Source organism: Lactuca sativa, chromosome 3 (assembly GCF_002870075.4).
Source record: "Lactuca sativa cultivar Salinas chromosome 3, Lsat_Salinas_v11, whole genome shotgun sequence".
Taxonomy (NCBI): domain Eukaryota; kingdom Viridiplantae; phylum Streptophyta; class Magnoliopsida; order Asterales; family Asteraceae; genus Lactuca; species Lactuca sativa.
The window spans coordinates 187,347,586-187,367,959 of NC_056625.2; the positions used below are offsets into that span (position 1 = coordinate 187,347,586).

A 20,374-nucleotide genomic window follows, 5' to 3' on the forward strand; every position below is an offset into this window, starting at 1 on the left:
TATTTGATCTGAAATCGATTTTGGTTCAATTTGATTTTCGGATTTTTCGGTTCTAGACCAAATAATTCTCGACGTTTTGTTTTGGTTGACTTTAGATTTGTAAATGATGTCATTTTTGTCAAAGCAAAAAATATTACTTTGTTTATATATATTATAGAATTGCTTTCTAATTAAATGTTATATTTTACTTTGTTTATATATATATATATATATATATATATATATATATATATATATATATATATGTGTGTGTGTGTGTATATATATATATATATATATATATATATATATATATATATATCATTTCATTATCATACATACTTATAAAGCTAGCATTTTTTCTTGAATCTCATGCATTTGAAACCCCCATTCTTTTTTTCTTTCACCACATTCATTTGAAACTCCCATGACTTTTCAATTTCTTTATAATAATAATTATAATTTGGTAATTAGGTTAAATAAATATCAAATCTAAAGTGTACTCGTATATAAACTAAATTTCAATATTAAAATAATATCTTTAATTCTACTTATAAAATTATGTTTTTTAACTTTTAACATATTATACTTAATTTATTAGTTTTAATATATTGTTGGATGTAACCATTATCATTTTAAAGGTATAATTTTTGAACAATTTGTATAAAATACTTACATTATTAATTAAAATATAACATTATAGGCTCAACTTAAATATAAATTTTATTTAACTTAAACAACCCAAAGATTATTTTATAAATAGTTAAAAGTGATAAATTGTACTCCCTCCGTCCCAATATTATTGTCCATAGACAAAAAAACACACAGATTAAAAAAACATTAATTACCACTAACTTTATTTAATAAAATGACAGATTTGTCCTTACCTTTGCATTTAATGTTCCATTAAATGCTTAGTTGGTTAAGTAATAATGAGGGGTATTTTGGTAAAAATATTATTTAATTTTAGAAGTGGACTATTATTTTGGGACAAACCAAAAAGGAAAGATGGACTATAATTTTGGGACGGAGGGAGTAGTGTCTTTCTAATAATGATTGTAAGTTGGTTAATAAGGTTAAATAAATATCAAACCTAAAGTGTAATCATAAATAGACTAAATTTCAATTTTTAAACAATATCTTTACTTCTATTTATAAAGTTATTTCATTAAATTTTAACATATTATACTTAATTTATTAGATTAAAAATGTTGTTACATGTAAACCATTAGCAGTTTAAAGCTATAATTTTTGAACAGTTTGGACAAAATACTTAAATTGTTAATTTAAATATAACATTACAGTGTCAATTTAAATATAAATTTCAGTTCCACTAAAAAAACCAAATAATATTTTGTAAATAGTTAAAAGTGATAAATTATAGTGATAAATGCAAGAAACTAAATTGTAATATCAGTTTAACTAAAATATTTCCTAAATATATTTATATAATCGTTAAAAAATTTCAAATAGGTAGCTTAAAATAACTTATAATAACAATAGTTAAAAATAACTCTATATAAATGATTATATTGTTACCTTTAAAATCAAAAAATAATGTTTGATGTTTTAAATAATTATAATGATAGAAATTAAAACATTAAGCAAATATATTTTTAAAAATTAGTTAAAAATAACAACTATAAATAATATTAAACCATATATAATATTTAATTTTATTGATGTGTAACTCGCGAGTAGAAGTCATTCAAACGATTGAGATTATGACGTTATAATATATTTATATATTATCATATAATTCAAAATAGCCAATATATTATATCAAATTAATATACGAATTATTATATCAAATTTAACAACAACGTTAGTGTTATATTTTAAAAAATATATATTTGTAAAGACTTCAACTATATAGGTGTTTCTGCGCATTACAATGTCAACTCAAATATAAATTTCAGCTAAAAAAACTAAAGAATATTTTGTAAATAGTTAAAAGTGATAAATTGTAGTGATAAAAGCAAAAACTAAATTGTAATTTCAATTTAACTAAAATATTTCTTAAATATATTTTTATAATCGTTAAAAGTTTTCAAATAAGTAGCTTAAAATAACTTACAATAACAATAGTTAAAAACAACTCTATATAAATGATTATATTGTTAGCTTTAAAATAAAAAACAATGTTTGATGTTTTAAATAATGATAATGATAGAAATTAAAACATTAAGCAAATAAATTTTAAAAAAGTAATTAACAATAAAAACAACTATAAATAACATCAAATCATATATTATATTTAATTTTATTCATGTGTAACTCGCGGGTAGAAGTCGTTCAAACGATTGAGATTATGAAGTTATAATAAATGTATGTATTATCATATAATTCAAAATAATAAATATATTATATCAATATAGTATATAGAAATTATTATATCAAATTTAACAACAATATAGTATATAGAAATTATTATACTTATAAAGGAAGCATTTTTCCTTTCACCATATTCATTTGAAACTCCCATGTATTTTTCCTTTCACCACATTCATTTGAAACTCCCATGACTTTTCAATTTCTTTCTAATAATAATTATAATTTGGTTAATTAGGTTAAATAAATATCAAACCTAAAGTGTAATCATATATAAACTAAATTTCAATATTAAAATAATATCTTTACTTCTACTTATAAAGTTATTTTTTTAACTTTTAAAATATTATAATTAATTTATTAGTTTTAATATATTGTTAGATATAAACTATTATCATTTTAAAGATACAATTTTGGACAAATTGGTATAAAATACTTAAATTATTAATTTAAACATAACATTACAGGGTCAACTTAAATATAAATTTAAGTTTAACTCAAACAACCCAAATAATATTTTATAAATAGTTAAAAGTGATAAATTGTAGCGTCTTTCTAATATTGATTATAAGTTAGTTAATAAGGTTAAATAAATATCAAACCTAAAGTGTAATCATAAATAAACTAAATTTCAATTTTAAAATAATATATTTACTTCTACTTATAAAGTTATGTGTTTAACTTCTAAAATATTATATTTAATTTATTAGATTTAATATGTTGTTATATGTAAATCATTGTCAGTTTAAAGCTACAACTTTTGAACAGTTTTGACAAAATACTTAAATTGTTAACTTAAATTTAACATTACAATGTCAACTTAAATATAAATTTCAGTTCACTTTAAAAACCAAAGAATATTTTGTAAATAGTTAAAATTGATAAATTGTAGTGATAAATGCAAAAAACTAAAATGTAATCTCGATTTAATTAAAATATTTCCCAAAGCTATTTTTATAATCGTTAAAAGTTTTTAAATAGATAGCTTAAAATAACTTACAATAACAATAGTTTAAAATAACTCTATAATAAATGATTATATTGTTACCTTTAAAATTAAAAATTAATGTTTGATGTTTAAATAATTATAATGTTAGAAATTAAAACATTAAGCAAATAAATTTTAAAAAACTAGTTAATAATAACAACAACTATAAATAACATTATATCATATATTATATTTAATTTTATTTATGTGTAACTCGCAGGTAGAAGTCATTCAAACGATTGGGATTATGAAGTTATAATAGATGTATATATTATCATATAATTCAAAATAATAAATATATTATATCAATTTACTATAAAAATTATTATATCAAATTTAAAAACTATTGTTATATTTAAAAAAAAAGCATATATGTGTAAAGACTCCAACTATATAGGTGTTTCTGCGCAACGCGTGGGCATTCGCCTAGTATATATATATATATATATATATATATATATATATATATATATATATATATATATATATATATATATATATATATATATATATATATATATATATATATATATATATATATATATATATATAATTGCTTTCTAATCAAAATGCTATATTTTTTAAATATATCTAGTTATTGCATTGTAGTTTGAGTAAGTGTAGTTGTATGATTAATAAAGGTTCAATGTCTCTTTATTTTTTATGAAATATATGTAATTATAGAATTCCCAAAGTTATTTCACTTTTATCAGATCATGCTTTTATGTATCTTATGGAATTAAAAGAAAAGATAAGTATTGTAATCCTTAATGCATATTTTATTTTCTGCAACATGTTACATGTTACCACAACCTCTCAATATACAATAAATATCCATAAAATCAATACTTGGACAAGATAGTTGCAACACTTGGCCATATTTCTCGGTGTTGAATTGGCAAACCAAGTTTTTATCCTCTCAATAGTAGGAACTGGAGTTAGGCTTTTGAAGCTTGGTATGTGACGACTCTCCCTTCTCACTGAAAACCATCATATTACATGCATGTTGATCAATCAATCATAAAATTCAAATGCTCACAACTATCTTGTTCGTAATCATCTTTTTGTTAGTTCATTAACAGATTTTAAAACAAAACTAACGAAATAAAGTTACGAGACTTTCACTTGATTGGGTTCAAGAAAAGCATTACTTGGTAAAGGATCATGCTCGCTCAGGTTACTCATCAATCTTTGCACCAAGGCCCCAAAGTTACATTAAAGTTGATAACAGTAAGCCACCAATTAATAGCAGTTATTTCATACAAAAAAAAAAAAGATTTGATGCTTAAATTGAACTTTTTGCGGATTCAAGAATAATTTTTTCTTAATTAAAATAACTTGATCCTGTCACTTAATTAAGTAAACTTTTTAATCTTTCAAGAGACATTTTCTTGAAGTTAATTCAATGACTGAGATATCTTTAGCCATCAAGTCCATTCGCTTCCTATAAAATTATGAACATTAAGATAGGCACATCCAAAATAAGGGAAAGGGAGCATTTTTCAGGTCTCAAATCATATTGAAAATAAAAAGTTTCAAACTGTTGTTCCGAAAAATGTTTGGAAACTAGGGGTGGCAGTTTATGACACGACATGATAAAAATACACGACACGAAACGAAATTGGGACGAAACTAAAATTTGAATTCGTGTTCGTGTTAGCTGTAAAAAACACGATGTCGTGTCGTGTTCGTGTTTAAAATTCGACACAAAATTGACACAATTTAGCAGTTCTTTATCGTGTTATATTTCATAAAGTATTCATTAAATAAACTAGTTTTTAGTATATGTTATATTTTTCGTGTCGTGTCGTGTTTGTCGTTTTTTAATTCGTTCGTTTTCGTGTTAGTTAAAAAAAACACGACATCGTGTCGTGTCGTGTTACCAAAAACCTTGTCGTGTCGTGTCAGACAGAAACACGAAACGATAGCACGATTTGCCACCCCTATTGGAAACCTAATTGATCAAAAAAATATGGGAAATAGTGATTTAAAAAAGTGTTGTGGAGTTACGGCCCATTAGGATATGTGCCAACTGAATCCTCCATCAATCAGTCATTACCCGTGTTCACCATCACATATCATGAAAACGTCATTTTTTAGACTGCATACACCTACATAAAGAGATTTGGATGTGATTAACCTAAAAATAACAGTGAAATTAATGACAGGATGATGCATCTATGTCGTCTGAATTAGATAAAGCCCTTTCAGCTTCCTTTGAGACCCTTCTATCCTTTTAACCATAAGCAAGCCCATCAAGCATCACACACATCTTACATGGTGAAACTCACCCATAGCTTTCATATCTTGATGTTCTTACCCTATACCCTACTTGGTATGAAACATGAAAAAAGTTATCAGACTTGAAGTTAAAATGTAGCATGTTTGAAAAATTAGATCAACTTTACATATAATGTTTCTTTAGGTTGGTTTCTTACCTAAGAATATTATCAACTTGGTGATTCTAGAAGCATTAACTTAAATTATCATTTAAATGAGGGTCAGAGTAAGAACGAATTTGCTAAAAGAGGAATCTTGAGGATGACTAAGGGCAAGACTTTTCAATTTTTTGAAGTCTATGCATCTGCAATAAAGAAAGATATCATCAATAATTAAGCAATAGTACAATAATTAAAGTTCCTTTCATAATAACAAATATAAAACCAAATTAGGGATTCAAATACAAGAAATCATATATTCTTCATCTTTCAAGAAATCCTAATTTCATAGACTTCTCACACAAATTAATATATTTTATCATATAGGGTGATTCTAGAACAAATACGAGGGAGAGGAGACAAGGGGAACAGAACCAGAACCAAAAAGCAATATAAAGTAACTTTCTAGTAGATCCATAAGCATTCACCATTCTCAGTACGTTCCTGCAAATCCATAAGCAGAAACCTGATCAAAACCAAATATTTTAGAAACATGAAAAATCATATTAAAAGAAACTTACTTTGGTTGCAAAGGGTTTTGATTCTGAATTTGAAGTGGTACCATATTGAAAGTTTTGTTTTTGTCTGACTTTTAGAAGATCTGAAATTTGGATTTGTGCCACGCCTGTTTCCTCAGAAGGAGGTGAAGGGAGGAGAGTGCGAGTCACGGCGACATTTTTTGGATCTAGGGTTTCATAATCGGTCCATGGATGCCTTTGATCTCCATATAGTGAGGGTGCGAGCTTGTTCTCCTCGGTTTGTTCTTCATAAAAACGTCATCAAACCTGGAATCTAGAACCATTGAAGAGGTGGACGTAGATATGAATTTCACACCTACATCAAACAAACTACCGATAATGGCGTTTAAGCCGAGTGGTGGTGGCTGTGAACATTGGTTAGGGTTAGGGTTCTTAGAGGCGATGACTTTGATGCGATGGTGGTGAAAGTTTATCATTTCTTGAATATCGAAGGTGTTGGTGAAGCTTCCCCCATTTGTGGTGGTGTACTCGGCGGTTGATATCACGTAGCATAGAGAAAAGAGAATCGAGATATATTTGCACATATCTCAGGATTTAACATAGACTCGGTCATGGACGATTAAAAGGGCGAGTCAAAAGCCAGAGAGAAGGTACTATGTACTCATGCATTGATTAATTGTAATTTATCGTTAAGTATTTTGTATAACATCAAATTTAATATTATTTTATTCATAACTATTTGTGCTTTAAGCTTAAAGATTTGAACGTCTTAAAAAAATATTATTATTATATTGAATCTATTTATAGAAATAATGAGATTTCTTTTATATATATATATATATATATATATATATATATATATATATATATATATATATATATATATATATATGGGTAAAGTGAATATACCTAACAACCTTATATAAGCTTAGGTACCTAACTTCATAATACTACATCGGTTTGTATCATATTTACATTATAGTTGTCTAAGGTTCTTAAACTTCAACCTCATAACTTGATTATTTCCAAAATTTTTGGACTTTCATCAATATCTTTCTTTTACATCACGTATTTCTATCGAATACCACCTGATAGGCTTCATATCCTACCGCTACAAATGAAAGGATGTAGGAGAAATATAATGATGAATTTCCAATTTTTTTTGAAGTAAATCAAGTTTAGGGATGAAGTTTAAGAAACTTGGATGATTGCAATGAAAATTTAATGCAAAATGTCGTAGTTTGATGAGGTTAGATACCTAAGCTTATATAAGGTTGTTAGGTATATTCACTTTACCCTATATATATATATATATATATATATATATATATATATATATATATATATATATATATATATATATATATATATATATATATATATATATATATATATATATATATATATATATATATATATGGTTAAGTTCAAATGAGAACATTATTTAATGTGAGAACGTGAGAACACTAATTTATATTACTATTTTATTATGAATTTTGTATATATACAACGATATGATATTATTCATCAACAAATATACGAACAATCACACATTAATATTCACATTAAAATTTTGTATGTACAACTTTATGACATTATTCATCACCGAATATATGAACAATCAAATATTTAACATTCACATTAGAATTTACTAAATTACTACATATATATCTAAATTTTATAGTAGAATAGCAATATAAAATTGAATATATTCATATTATAATTACTACAATACTATACATATTAAATTTCATATTAGAATAGTAACATAAAGTAGTGTTCTCACGTTCTCACATTAAATAGTGTTCTCATTTGAACTTAACCCTATATATATATATATATATATATATATATATATATATATATATATATATATATATATATATATATATATATATATATATATATATAGAACGGTTCAGTTGAGATTAAAAAAATTAGAGATCTTAAGATTCAACCTCAATCATATATTTTTCATTTGTCGTTCTAACGTTCCAGCGTACCGGCAGCAACAAGGTATGTCTAATCATAAATGATTACACATATATGCATGTTCACAGACTGAGTAATCATAAATGATTATGACAGTTGGTGGCTGAAGAGGTGGTGGTGATAGAGGTGACGGTGGTATAAGTGAGGAGGTGACAGTGGTGGGGTCAGCTGGTGTCAGAGGTGGTGGCAGTTGTGGTGGTGGTGATGGTGGCGAAGGAGAAAGGTGTTATATAATCCTTTATGTTTATAACAACTCTGTCGTGCCGATACGCCGGAGGGTTAGAACGGCAGATGCGAAATATATGGCTGAGGTTGAATCTCAAAATTTATATTATATTTTTAATCTCAACGGAACCTCTCTCTCTCTCTCTCTCTCTCTCTCTCTCTCTCTCTCTCTCTCTCTCTCTCTCTCTCTCTCTCTCTCTCTCTCTCTCTCTCTCTCTCTATATATATATATATATATATATATATATATATATATATATATATATATATATATATATATATATATATATTGGATCAAGTGAGAACTCAAAAATAAGTGAGAACTACACGGTCCAATCTTTGCTGCAGAATTGAAAAAATAAAAGGTGCAGATTTTATTTTATTTATCGTCAATATCTCCTGAGATTGTATGACATTTTTGTAATTATGTGCGAGATTTTGACATTTTTCGGCAAATGTTAATTGCTTGGAGGTTAAATGGGTAAAAGGAAAGAGGGGGAAAAAGGAAAAACTATGATTACAAAAAAAAAAAAAAAAAAAAAAAAAAAAAAAAAAAAAAAACCCTTCCAGCCACATTGCATTTAGTGTTATTCTGAATTATTTTCCCTGGACATAGGAAGGTTCAAACGCTGTAAAACTATGATTTTAAACCAAAAAATTTATGCATTTATAATAATTATTTTCAAATATTGTTTCATGCTATTCCAGCAACACTAACAAGTTAAACAAACCAAATACACATAAAGACTGATCCATCACCATAAACATCGACACCATTGTTTAATCTGTTCTACCTCACTACAAAAGGATACCTCAAGCAAACATGTTACTTACAACAAAATCCTAGCTTTCCTCCTCTAAGCTACTCATTCCATCTATTATGCGATAATAACAACCGATTCATTTAAAATTACCTTCCATTCTCTGTGACAAACATCTTTTCTTTTATTTTATCTACTTTAACAATCACATATCTTGGGACAAATTGCTTCACTGTTGATCCATTAATGGATGTTGCAACCATATGATGCACGTCTCCTTTCTATTTTTGACAAAAGGTGGTCATTCAAATGTTAAACATTTATTTAGAGCTTCATAAGTAGTCTATCTTAAAAAACCGATTTTTACCTTCTGTTTGAGCTCTTTGATTTCCTTAGCAGTCATCGAAATGGATTTCTCCACATCTCTAGATCAGTGGCAAGGATACATACGTCAAAGGTAGGTCACTCGACCCACCTATTTTTTTGTTTTTATAAAGGATTATATAAAAATATAAATTGTGAACTACCTTAAATATTTTAAGTTAACCACCTTAATGTTTTTGGCAAAAACAAATATGCATAAATCAATATTTTCAAAGCCTATCTTTGATTTTTTTTATTGATTTCATTTCAATAGCGAAGAATCATGTTGTTTTATGTTCTAGACTCGTCACTGCTCTAGTTAGCAAACTTGTGCGAATTATATAGTTGTTCCATTATCAATTTCAATGGTAACTTTTTTTCAAGTTGAAGAAAACATGGCAGTTTTATTTTTTATTTTTGTTTCCAGTTGGCTATAGGTGAAGATTCAAGTTTGGATTGCTTGGGATCATTGATTCTCAATAACAATGACACTAGCGGAAATTAGTAGAGTTGTAGAAATTTTGAAGAAAAGTAGTAAATAAAATGAAGAACAAATGTATGTTTGAAATTTCCATTAATAAATCTTTTCTTTGTAAATGACAACTGATATTTATTTGAGGCACACAAATTACAAGATATGATATAAAAGTTAATCTTTGTTGACAATGTGATGAAATCAGTATGATTTTTCAAATTAGAGAGAAGTGAACACTCATCTTCTAATTGCTGTGAAAATGAGCAGTATTGACTTTTGTTGACTGCTGAGTAATTCAATTAAGACATCATGGTATATAAAAAAGAAACATTTGTTCGATGGTTAAACCATCGAAAAAAAAATCGAACTGAAGTGATTTTTACAAAATTCAAAGTTTATGTAGTGGATTTTTTGAAAAAAAATTATTACAGTAGTTAAACAGAAAACAAAATAATAAAAACAAAAACAAAAACAAACGGAATTTGCCTTACAACTATCTATCAAAATAACTGAAAAACAAATCTAACAATATATTTCGAATAGTTAACTAAATCATTGGATTTACTATATATTAAATACAAATGGCTTATGAATAGTAAAGTTTTTATATTTAAGATTTTTTCAGCAAAGATTTTAAATATCGACATATTTAGTCCCTATGATTTTATAATTTACAGAAGAGGTTCCTGTTTGGTGTTTTTTACAAAAACAGACCCTATCTTTAACATTTGGGTATGTTGGCAAATTTTACCCAATGTAGAAAATTAATTATAAAATATGTCCCTATAATTTACAGAAAAACTCCTTATGCATTTTTTTTTTCACAAATTGTCCATGTGTTTAAGAAAAGATACAAAAATAGTTCCTACCTAGTACAAAATTTACAGATTACTCCCCCACAATATATTGCCAAATTCGTCTCCATTTTTTTTCTGTTTTCACACTTTGGCCACATCAATTTTGTATATTTGTAGGTTTGCTCCCTACACATGGTCATTTCTAGTTTTTAGTAAATGTATTTTTGCCCCTTAAAGGCATATCAACTTTATCATCTCACTTATTTAAAAGTGTGAAGTAGTAATAATCTCATTTATCTCATTGGTAAACAAATCTTCTTGATAAGATTCATATATCAAATTTAAAATGTATACTTCGAATAAGATTATAAATTTTATAACACCAAAACTAAAAGAATTTCAATATTTAAAGTAACATGATTACAACAATAGTAAAGTTTATATTCACAAATATTTTACACTTTTACAAGATAAAATTAACACTCGCCATGTGTCAAAAAAGTTTGACACATGAATGCATCGAAACATGTAAATCATCGTTATTGTCATCATGAGAATCATTCTTGTATGTTTTCTTTCTTCATCAAATCACTAAGTTTCATTTCCAACTACAAAAATAAAAAACATGATATCACAATTACTAATATAGGCAAAATACTTTATTTTTTACCCATGATAATAGCATAATTACATTTTTACCATTAATAGTAACTAGTGAGGACGCCATGGATTACCAAAACCAAAATTGTAACTAATGAAAATTATAAACTACAGGGACTGAAAGTGTTATTTTTTAAATTAAAAACTATAGGGACCAAATCTACAAATTCAAAACTACAGGGACTAAAACTATAATTATCTTAGATTAACAACTACAGGGTGCGAATTGTAATTATTGAAATGGAAAACTACAGGGGCTAAATATGTACTTATTGAAATTTAAAACTACAGGAACCAAAACTGTAATGATTAATCTAGGGGACTAAACATGTAACTATTCCATTATACCAGGGGCCATTTCTGTAATTACAGCACACATAAGCATAACAGCATACTTAAATTTTTTTTTTTATTGATAATAGCAATATGTAACAATACTAACAAACAAAGTATTTTTCATCTTCTATGATATTATAAGTAAGAAAATAAAGTATATTGTTATTATTGGTAAAAAAATTGGAGATACCTGAGCATTTTTCATCTTCTGTCTTTGCAATTGCTCAGCTAGAATCCCGTTTCTGAAATTTAAATTAATTTTTAGATTATTTTAGGAAGATATATATATATATATAATGCAAATTGAGAATAGTAAATCGGCATTTGATACCTTTGTTGTAATTGGATCACTTGAGACTGTAATTCTCTTTCCCTTGGAGAAGAAAGAGGGGTCTGCCAATAGATTTTCAAAATCAAAACATGTAGCAATATATATATATATATATATATATATATATATATATATATATATATATATATATATATATATATATATAGAGAGAGAGAGAGAGAGAGAGAGAGAGAGAGAGACCCTACGGACAAGGGGCCTATTACCTGTGATGATTCATTGGGCCCCGCCTCCCCATACTCCATGCAATTGCCTTAATACAAAGATTTAAAAAAAAATAAATAAATAAAGTTAGGTTCAAATGTTAGAAGCACAAACAGAAGATATGTTTTTTGAATTGGGAAACCAATGATACCAGAGACTTGTTCCACGAACTTGATTAATTTATATAATTCTTCCTGAATAACCAAAAGCAGTTTATTTAAAAAAAAGAAAAAAGAAATTGGAAAAAGTGATTAGATGGAATTGAAGATGATGAGATGCATACATACATACCCTTTGCAATGCGTTATGTTGCAAAATGCTTTGCAAAGATGGAAGAAGTGAAGTAGCTATACTTGATGCGGGTGGACTAGTAATTCCACTTAAATTTGAATTATTAACAGGAGCCTCAAGTACAAAACAAAAACAATTATTACACAATAACAATAACAGTTTATACTATCTAAGCAATGGGAGAAAAATGCCAAATTTGTGTGGTAAAATTTGACATTATAAAAGGGAAAAATTACATAAAAACCACTTAACTTTCGGTTTAACCCCCCAAAAAAAAAATCCTGTTTTAACCACTAAAAGTTTGTATCTTTTTTTCCAAAAAAAACCACTGTAGGTTTCTTCCACTAGTGAGTTGTAAATAACAAATGGAAGGATATTTTTTGGGTGAAAAATGTTTTTTTTTTTTAAATTCAAACTTTCAATGGTTAAATTGAAAAGAAAATTTTATTCAAGTGGTTTAACAAAACAGTTTTCAAACTCTCATGGTTTTTATAGAATTCAAAGTTTTGCTTAGTGGTTTTTTTTTAAAAAAAAAAAAAAAGTAATTGCATACCTTGAGACTGAGATCTGCTGATGTGACCTTAAAACGTCCCTTTCGCTGCACCACAGCTTCCTCTGATGCATCCTCTATATTATTAAAAAACGGAAATTTGAAAATTAGAAAATAAAAAGTTAATTAATAAATAAGATTTAAAAATAGAATTTTTTGTTTTTTACCCTTTGTATTAAAAGAGTTAGCTGTGTTATTCTTTTGACGACTTTGTAATGGACCACTATAACTGCGCTCAACTCGAAATCCCGGTTGTGTAGATTCTCTTCATATTATTCAAGAAATAAATTACTATCCAAATATTTATTCAAATAAAAGTTACAAATAAGAGTTAATCTCAGAAAAAACCGTATACTTTGTGTTCTTTATGTATTAAACCTCAAATTTATTTTTTTGCCTGAACAAGACCTTGTATTTTTTCATTTTTTCCGATCTGACCCTATCAGTCAAAAAAAAATTGTAAAATGTGAGGGTTTTTTCGAGAAAAACTTAAAAAGTTGAGGGTTTATTTGGAAACATTTAGAAGGTTGAGGTTTTTTTTTTTTCAGAAAAAAAAAATACAAAGTTAAGAGTTTTTTCGGAAAAAAACACAAGGTCTTTTTCAGGCAAAAAATAAATTTGAGGTTTAATCCAGAAAAAACACAAAATATAAGGTCTTTTTTGAGATTTAACCCTACAAATAAAGCCACACAAAATACAAATTTTCTCACCATGAATATAACCAAAGTTTTTAAGAAGGGTAAGTTGGTCATTTCACAAGCAATTAACCCTTATTTTATAACCGTGTTAACCATAAGAACTCCAGTGCAAGATTTCAAAACCACATGTTAAAAAAAATTATAAGGACTTGTAGTGGTGTTTTTTGCTAACCACAGGGACCATTTATGTAAATTTGTCTATATATTAATTATTTTTACCTCTCAAAGTCGCCAATTAACTTCTTAGAAGAGAAGACATTATCAGGTAGAAGCGAACCACTTGAATGTTTTTTTGGACCAATAATAATTGGTTGTTGTAAGGATTTTTTCAAATCTTGATTCTCAATACCATTTTCTTCAGTATCTAATAATTTTTCATCCACTGCACTATCTTCATCAATATCAAAACATCCCCTGCATACAAATATTATAAATTATAAAAAACAAAACAAAATTTTATGCCTAATAATTACTAGTTTATATTCAAATATTGTATTAACTTTTTTCTTATGAGAATATTGTACTTTGAAAAGTCTATGCCATTATATGAATGAAAATTGCTTTATATTTGGATATGACAATATGACATTTGTATAATTTGATAGATTTTTCAAAGTATAATATGATAATAGGTAGATATGAAAATAAAATCCCTATTTACCCTATTCTAATAAATGAATAGTTTTAATCTCCTTTTGCCAAGTATCACTCTAATACAATTCCTTATTAATATCATGCCATGTGTCATGTAGATATATTAGGCAACTTATTTCAAAACTCAAATTTACATTTTTTTAATTATATGTTAAATTTGAAGTTATAATAACTTTAGAAATTTGATATATCTCTTAATTAATAATTTATTTAAAATAATTGATTAATACTTATAAATTTTTATTATAAAAGTTTAATTAATTTTATAGTGCTATAATAAACAAATTAATGAAACTAAAAATTGATGCTAAATATGACGTTACTTGAGTGCTTGAAGAGGCTTCATAGGAAATGATGCGAATGAATCCTCCAAATTAGGAACTTCATCAATTTCATCCTACAAATTAAAGAAGTTTGATTTTAAATATCTCATAATGAATTCAGTTTGGAAAGAACATGATACCTCAAGGTGGGATGCATCATCCGAATGATTAGGTATTATCTCAGGGGATAATGGCTTTTCTAATTGTAATCCAACATCATTGAATCCATTTTCTTGCTTTGAATTTGAACTTGAATTTTGATCATTTGCATTTGAATTTTCATCATAGTCCTGAATCTGTCCTCAAAGAAAGCAAAAATTACAAGAAACATTAAGCATGTTATTATAAAAAGAAAAAAAAATGATAGATTATTATTTGAGTATTGTGTACAAGTGCAGCTTGATTCTTCAAGTCCTCCAAATTAAAATTCCAAGCACTTATTCCTCGAATATACTCTTGCTGCATGTTACCAAATAGACTATGATTAGTTGTCACAAATAAAACAAAAAAAAATTTATAAAAAAAAACAAGATTCGTACTTTTTTTTTTCTCCATAATAGAGACCAACATTGGCATACTTTCATGTACAATCCGAAAACTCGCAATTTTCTATTTCTTTTAGTTTGTTTTTATATTTAAAAAATAATACCTTAATTTGTTTTGTAATGAAATAATACTTTGTATACATTCTTTAATTATCTTACATAGAATAAAAACTAATTAACAATAATAATTTTTCAATACAAGTTTGTGCTGGATTGGGTTGCTAATAAATTACAAAAAAAAAAAAAAAAAAAAAAAGGATTAGGATGAGAGAGAAAATAGTTATTTTAATAAAAAGTGATAAACATAATCTTATATGAAAACGCCATGTCACCTGTGATAAATGATCTTTATTTCCATTTAATTCACTATTCTGTAGAAGAAGATCAGCTTCTTTTGCCTGAAAACAACAAACATGTCAAAAAAAAAAGCTTACAAAATTAAATTTTTTTTTTAAAAAAAATAATTTTGAAAAGAAAAAAACCTTTAGCATCCTAAAACGATCTCCTAGAGGAGGAAGACCATCAAGTATAGTACGTTGAAGGTAATCAGGTGTTCTTGCTTGTTTAAAGAAAGGATGCTTTAAAAGCTTTTCAGATGAAGGACGTTTTTTTGGATCTTTCACTAAGCATGCAGCAACCATTTCTTTAAAAGACTGCAAATTATTATAAAAATTAGCATAATAATATTTTATATATTTGGATATTGGATGTTGGAAGTTGAACAAACCTTTGAAAACTTTTTGTCCCTTTCATAATCAAGACCTGGTGGAGCATTTTGTAGAGTCATAAGCAAAACCTGTGGAAATGAAACAAATTTAGAAGCATTATTTCATAAAAATAAAAAAAATTTAAAAAAAAAAAGTTTGTGTAATCAAAATTTACATAAATAAAGTGGGATGTATACTTGTATTGAAGTTTTTTTTTTCATTCTTGTCTAAGGATGAAAATTAACGAAATTGAAGGAATCACATTCCTTCAGGAATGGATTGTTTCATTCCATTCCTTCTTTGATTCCATCATAACAAACACTATCTAATTTTATAAATGAAAACAAAAGTAAAAAAGAGATATGAATTAATTACTTTCATTGGAGGATACTTTGAAAATGGTGCATGGCCATGAGCAAGTTCGAGTGCTGTGATTCCAAATGACCAGATGTCTGCTCTGTTTATACACAATGTGATTATTTGGATTTTAGCTTATAAATAAGGGCAAAAAAAATATACAGAAAAACATAATCATTAAATATCTACCAGCATTCAGAAAAACCCTTACATTTTCAGTTAAAATTTCACATTAACCCCAATGTAAATGTAAGGGTTTTTCTTTATATAAACAAAATGTAAGGGTTTTTCTTAATGCTGGTATATAAATAGTTATGTTTTCTGTATTTTGTTTTTGCCCTATGAATAAATAGGTCTAAAAAGCCAAATGATTTGCTAAAAGAAATATAGTAGAATAGTAAATTATATATAAATCCACCACTTACTTAAAGTCATACCCATGTAATTGTTGCATGACCTCCGGTGCCATCCTACAAAAGAAATGACAAATATAAAAAAAAGGGAAAAGTTGAAGGGGTAAAAGTGAAACATACCAACAAGGAGTTCCCACAAAGGTGTTTCTAACACGTTGCCTATCCCCAGTGTCAAACATGCATGCGGATACTCCAAAGTCAGCTAACTTTATAGAGCCATTAAAATCAACTAATATATTCCCTGCCTGAAGAAATTAACTAACCGAGATTAATAAGTAGTAATCGAATGCATATGACTAATGACTATGAGACTATCATTCAAAGTGACAATACCTTCACGTCTCTGTGAATGTGTCCATGTGCATGAAGATAGACTAATGCTTTAAGGACTTCTCGAAGCAATGTAGCAATGACAGGCTCTTCAAAACCTTCTGGAAAAGAAGTTTTCATTATGTGAAGACATGACCCGCCAGCCATATACGGCATAACAACCCAAAGGTTGTGGCCGGTTGTGAAAGAACAGTATGCCCGTAATAAATTTGGATGATTGATCAGGCTCATGGTTTGTACCTCACGACGTATGCCATCCTGTTTTAATTGAAAAGATAAATATATGTTAAAAGATCATCACTAGCCCAACAGAGTCTAAAATCCCATTTATAAAGAAGTTTAAGTAACCTACTATTAGTAGAAGCTCCCTAATAAAATGTAGAAGTGTTTGGGAAATCTAGAAATGTGTAACAATATCTAGTTATGTTGGAAGAGCCGAACAGAGGATAAATGTGTTGTCAAATACCCTCCACCCTCACTGAAGTTTTGTATCCAAGAAAGCAAAGTGTAGTAGTCTCTAAAAGGGTGTCCTCAAAAAAATCTTAAAGTAGTCTTATAGTGTAAGTCCCTAACCTCTTGGTCTTGTAATTTTTTCTTGGGTGGTCTTAATAAAAAGTATTGATGTTTTCCACAAAAAAGTTGTGTTCAACAATATACACCCATAACTATGGCATCCATACAATGTTGATGTGGCAAAGGCAATTACAATGGTGTCATTGATCGTAGTTGTATCATTTCACTATTTCGATAACCTTGTATATAGCACTCAATAAAAAAAATTTACTTGGGTAGGGAAAAAAAGACAACGTACCAGGTCATTATTACACTTCTCCAAATCAAGAACCTTGATTGCAACTATTTTGTTCAAGGGAACACAGAGCGCCCTGTACACAGAGGCACTGACTCCTTCACCAACTTCTTCATATACCTTGTAATCCTCAGCATTCACAGGAAACCTCTCCTTTGGTACTTCCATGTTTCTCTCCAAATCATAAGCATAAAACTGTTGTTATCATAAGATACCCTAAACGCATGCTAGGTCAACTTGATGGTCAACTCATTCCAACATGGTAACAATGTTGTTCTTTTTGGATATATACTCTATAACTCCAGCTACAAAACTACTTCATCATATGAATATTCAATGTCTTCTACACAAGTCCTTTAAAGCTATTATCAAACAATGATCTAAATAGACTTAACAATCTATGAACTGATAATTTGCTTGAATGGGTAAATTGTTGGGATGATGGGATGAGAAGTTGTCTAGTGTATAACATGTAGCAATTTGGTGTTCTAAAAGAAAAACTTGATGAACCCAATCCTGTAATATTAGAAAGAGAAACACCATCAAGATTCAATAAAATAATGAAAAGATGAAGTACATTAATTACTATGATACTAATTAAAAGTTATTTCGGCTAAATTATCAAAGAAGAACTTGTTTCAAAGCAACTCTATCATCCTATCACTATCTCAATTCTCAAACATAATCAAAAATTCCAATTTCTCACAATGTACAAATCATTATAAGTGCCAATTTCTTACAAATCCATGACCAAAAAAGTATAATTCATCTATTAAAAACTTATGTAGAACAATCTGCTAATGTGAACTTCAAAATATTAAAACTCCATATGATAAATCTACAATGTCGAATGGATCAGGTTCCTGAGCTCAATTCAAGCTACATTTCTTTTGTGCATTGTGTGATCATTGACTAATGTCAACATGAGTCAACTAAGACGGCGTAAAATCACAAATTACCGACAATAACATCAAAATCACTTCGAAAAACATGATCTTTACATTTCCAGTTTCACAAACTGATTCTGATTACGACTAATTAACTCAAAATACATGAACATTAGTACAAACCAAAAGAACGCAGTCTCTCACATAATTCAGTCATTCAGACATCAAATTTTGAAAATCGATAAAAAAGAACTTGAATTGAGTAAGAAATCAAAACAAAGCACAACAACACGTGGAGAAATTGATAAGAAGTACGGACCTAGGGTTTCGTAGAAAAAGAAAAGCTCGAAAACTGGTCGAGGAAGAACTAATTGAAGAAGATGGAAGGAAAATGTAAAAGAAATTTGGAAAAGGAAACGGTGTCGTAAGAGGAACAGATAAGCCTTCGGCTAATCCGCCATAGCTTGCCGATGTGTACAAACTAAATGGAGAATCGTACAGAACAGCTGTCGTATGTGACTTGTTTCAGATCGAACCTTCACCGTCAAAACAAAACAAATAATAGTATCGAAATTGATAAATCGTTTTATTTTTTTAAAATATGATGAATGAAAAATCATGCCACGAAAGAATGGAGTATACTATTTTTCATGGAATAGGATTCTTTTATTGGGATGATTTTTATTTCATCAAAAAGATGTGTTTTTTTTCATTTATTCAAAAATAAAATGATATACATACTATAATTTTATAATATAATTTGTTGGTGATTTTAATGTTATCAACATTTGAGTATATAGTGTAGTTATTATTAATTTTGAGATATGTTAAGAGTTTTATTTATCCTCCGAGGCAGAGGTGCGGGGTGCACACTCGGAATGATAAATGTGAACTCGATAATATGGGAGTTTGGAGGCAGTGTCCCTGGGTACCAGGTTCCAAGGTACATCATTTTTGTCTGGGTCTAGCGATGGTTCCACTGACCGGTCAGCGGACAGGATTAATGTGTAGCGTCCCAAAAGCTAAATGGATTTCTATTACAAAAAAGAGTTTAGACATGCATTTCCGGCCAAAAACAGGTTCTGACGTCATTGTGATGTAAGAATCAGTTATGTCTTATAACCACTTGTTTTGGCGCCATTTTGTATGTAACAAACTTTTAACTGTCATCTTCATTGTATAAAGGAAGATGAATGTTCTAGAAAATGGTGAATACTTTTGATACCAGAAATTGATCATATGATCTCATTTGTCTCACCATAAATGCAAAACAGCAAGGTAATTTTTTGTGTTTCGGATTTGGAAGTTGGTTGACTTATAATTTGTCATTCTTGGATTATCCCAAATCACAGATTTTGAAAAATGGTTGCAATCACAATAGTAGAATTATCCAACTATATATTGATATTCTTAGATCAAAAATCAAACATAATT

General features: G+C 27.7%; 1 protein-coding gene and 1 long non-coding RNA gene across 2 annotated transcripts; both read right to left on the bottom strand.

The window, feature by feature from the left end:
* Nucleotides 1-5,269: 5,269 nt before the first annotated feature.
* Nucleotides 5,270-6,852, bottom strand: LOC111908123 (uncharacterized). The gene is made up of 3 exons (XR_002855767.3): nucleotides 6,258-6,852; nucleotides 5,737-6,180; nucleotides 5,270-5,626 (listed from the first exon to the last, which is right to left on the bottom strand). It is a non-coding gene; the product is annotated as an uncharacterized LOC111908123 (long non-coding RNA).
* A 4,365-nt stretch (nucleotides 6,853-11,217) lies between these two features.
* LOC111908124 (serine/threonine-protein kinase BLUS1) lies at nucleotides 11,218-19,498 on the bottom strand. Its single transcript, XM_052769452.1, has 21 exons — nucleotides 19,260-19,498; nucleotides 18,057-18,569; nucleotides 17,249-17,503; nucleotides 17,036-17,160; nucleotides 16,928-16,972; nucleotides 16,521-16,602; nucleotides 16,166-16,234; nucleotides 15,921-16,091; nucleotides 15,771-15,836; nucleotides 15,284-15,352; nucleotides 15,034-15,189; nucleotides 14,894-14,967; nucleotides 14,136-14,330; nucleotides 13,386-13,483; nucleotides 13,222-13,295; nucleotides 12,669-12,782; nucleotides 12,529-12,571; nucleotides 12,380-12,426; nucleotides 12,156-12,217; nucleotides 12,015-12,066; nucleotides 11,218-11,436 (listed from the first exon to the last, which is right to left on the bottom strand). Exons 2-21 carry the CDS (start codon nucleotides 18,219-18,221, stop codon nucleotides 11,386-11,388), a joined length of 2,013 nt encoding a protein of 670 aa, XP_052625412.1. The 5' UTR covers nucleotides 18,222-18,569; nucleotides 19,260-19,498; the 3' UTR covers nucleotides 11,218-11,385.
* Between the last annotated feature and the right edge of the window lie 876 nt (nucleotides 19,499-20,374).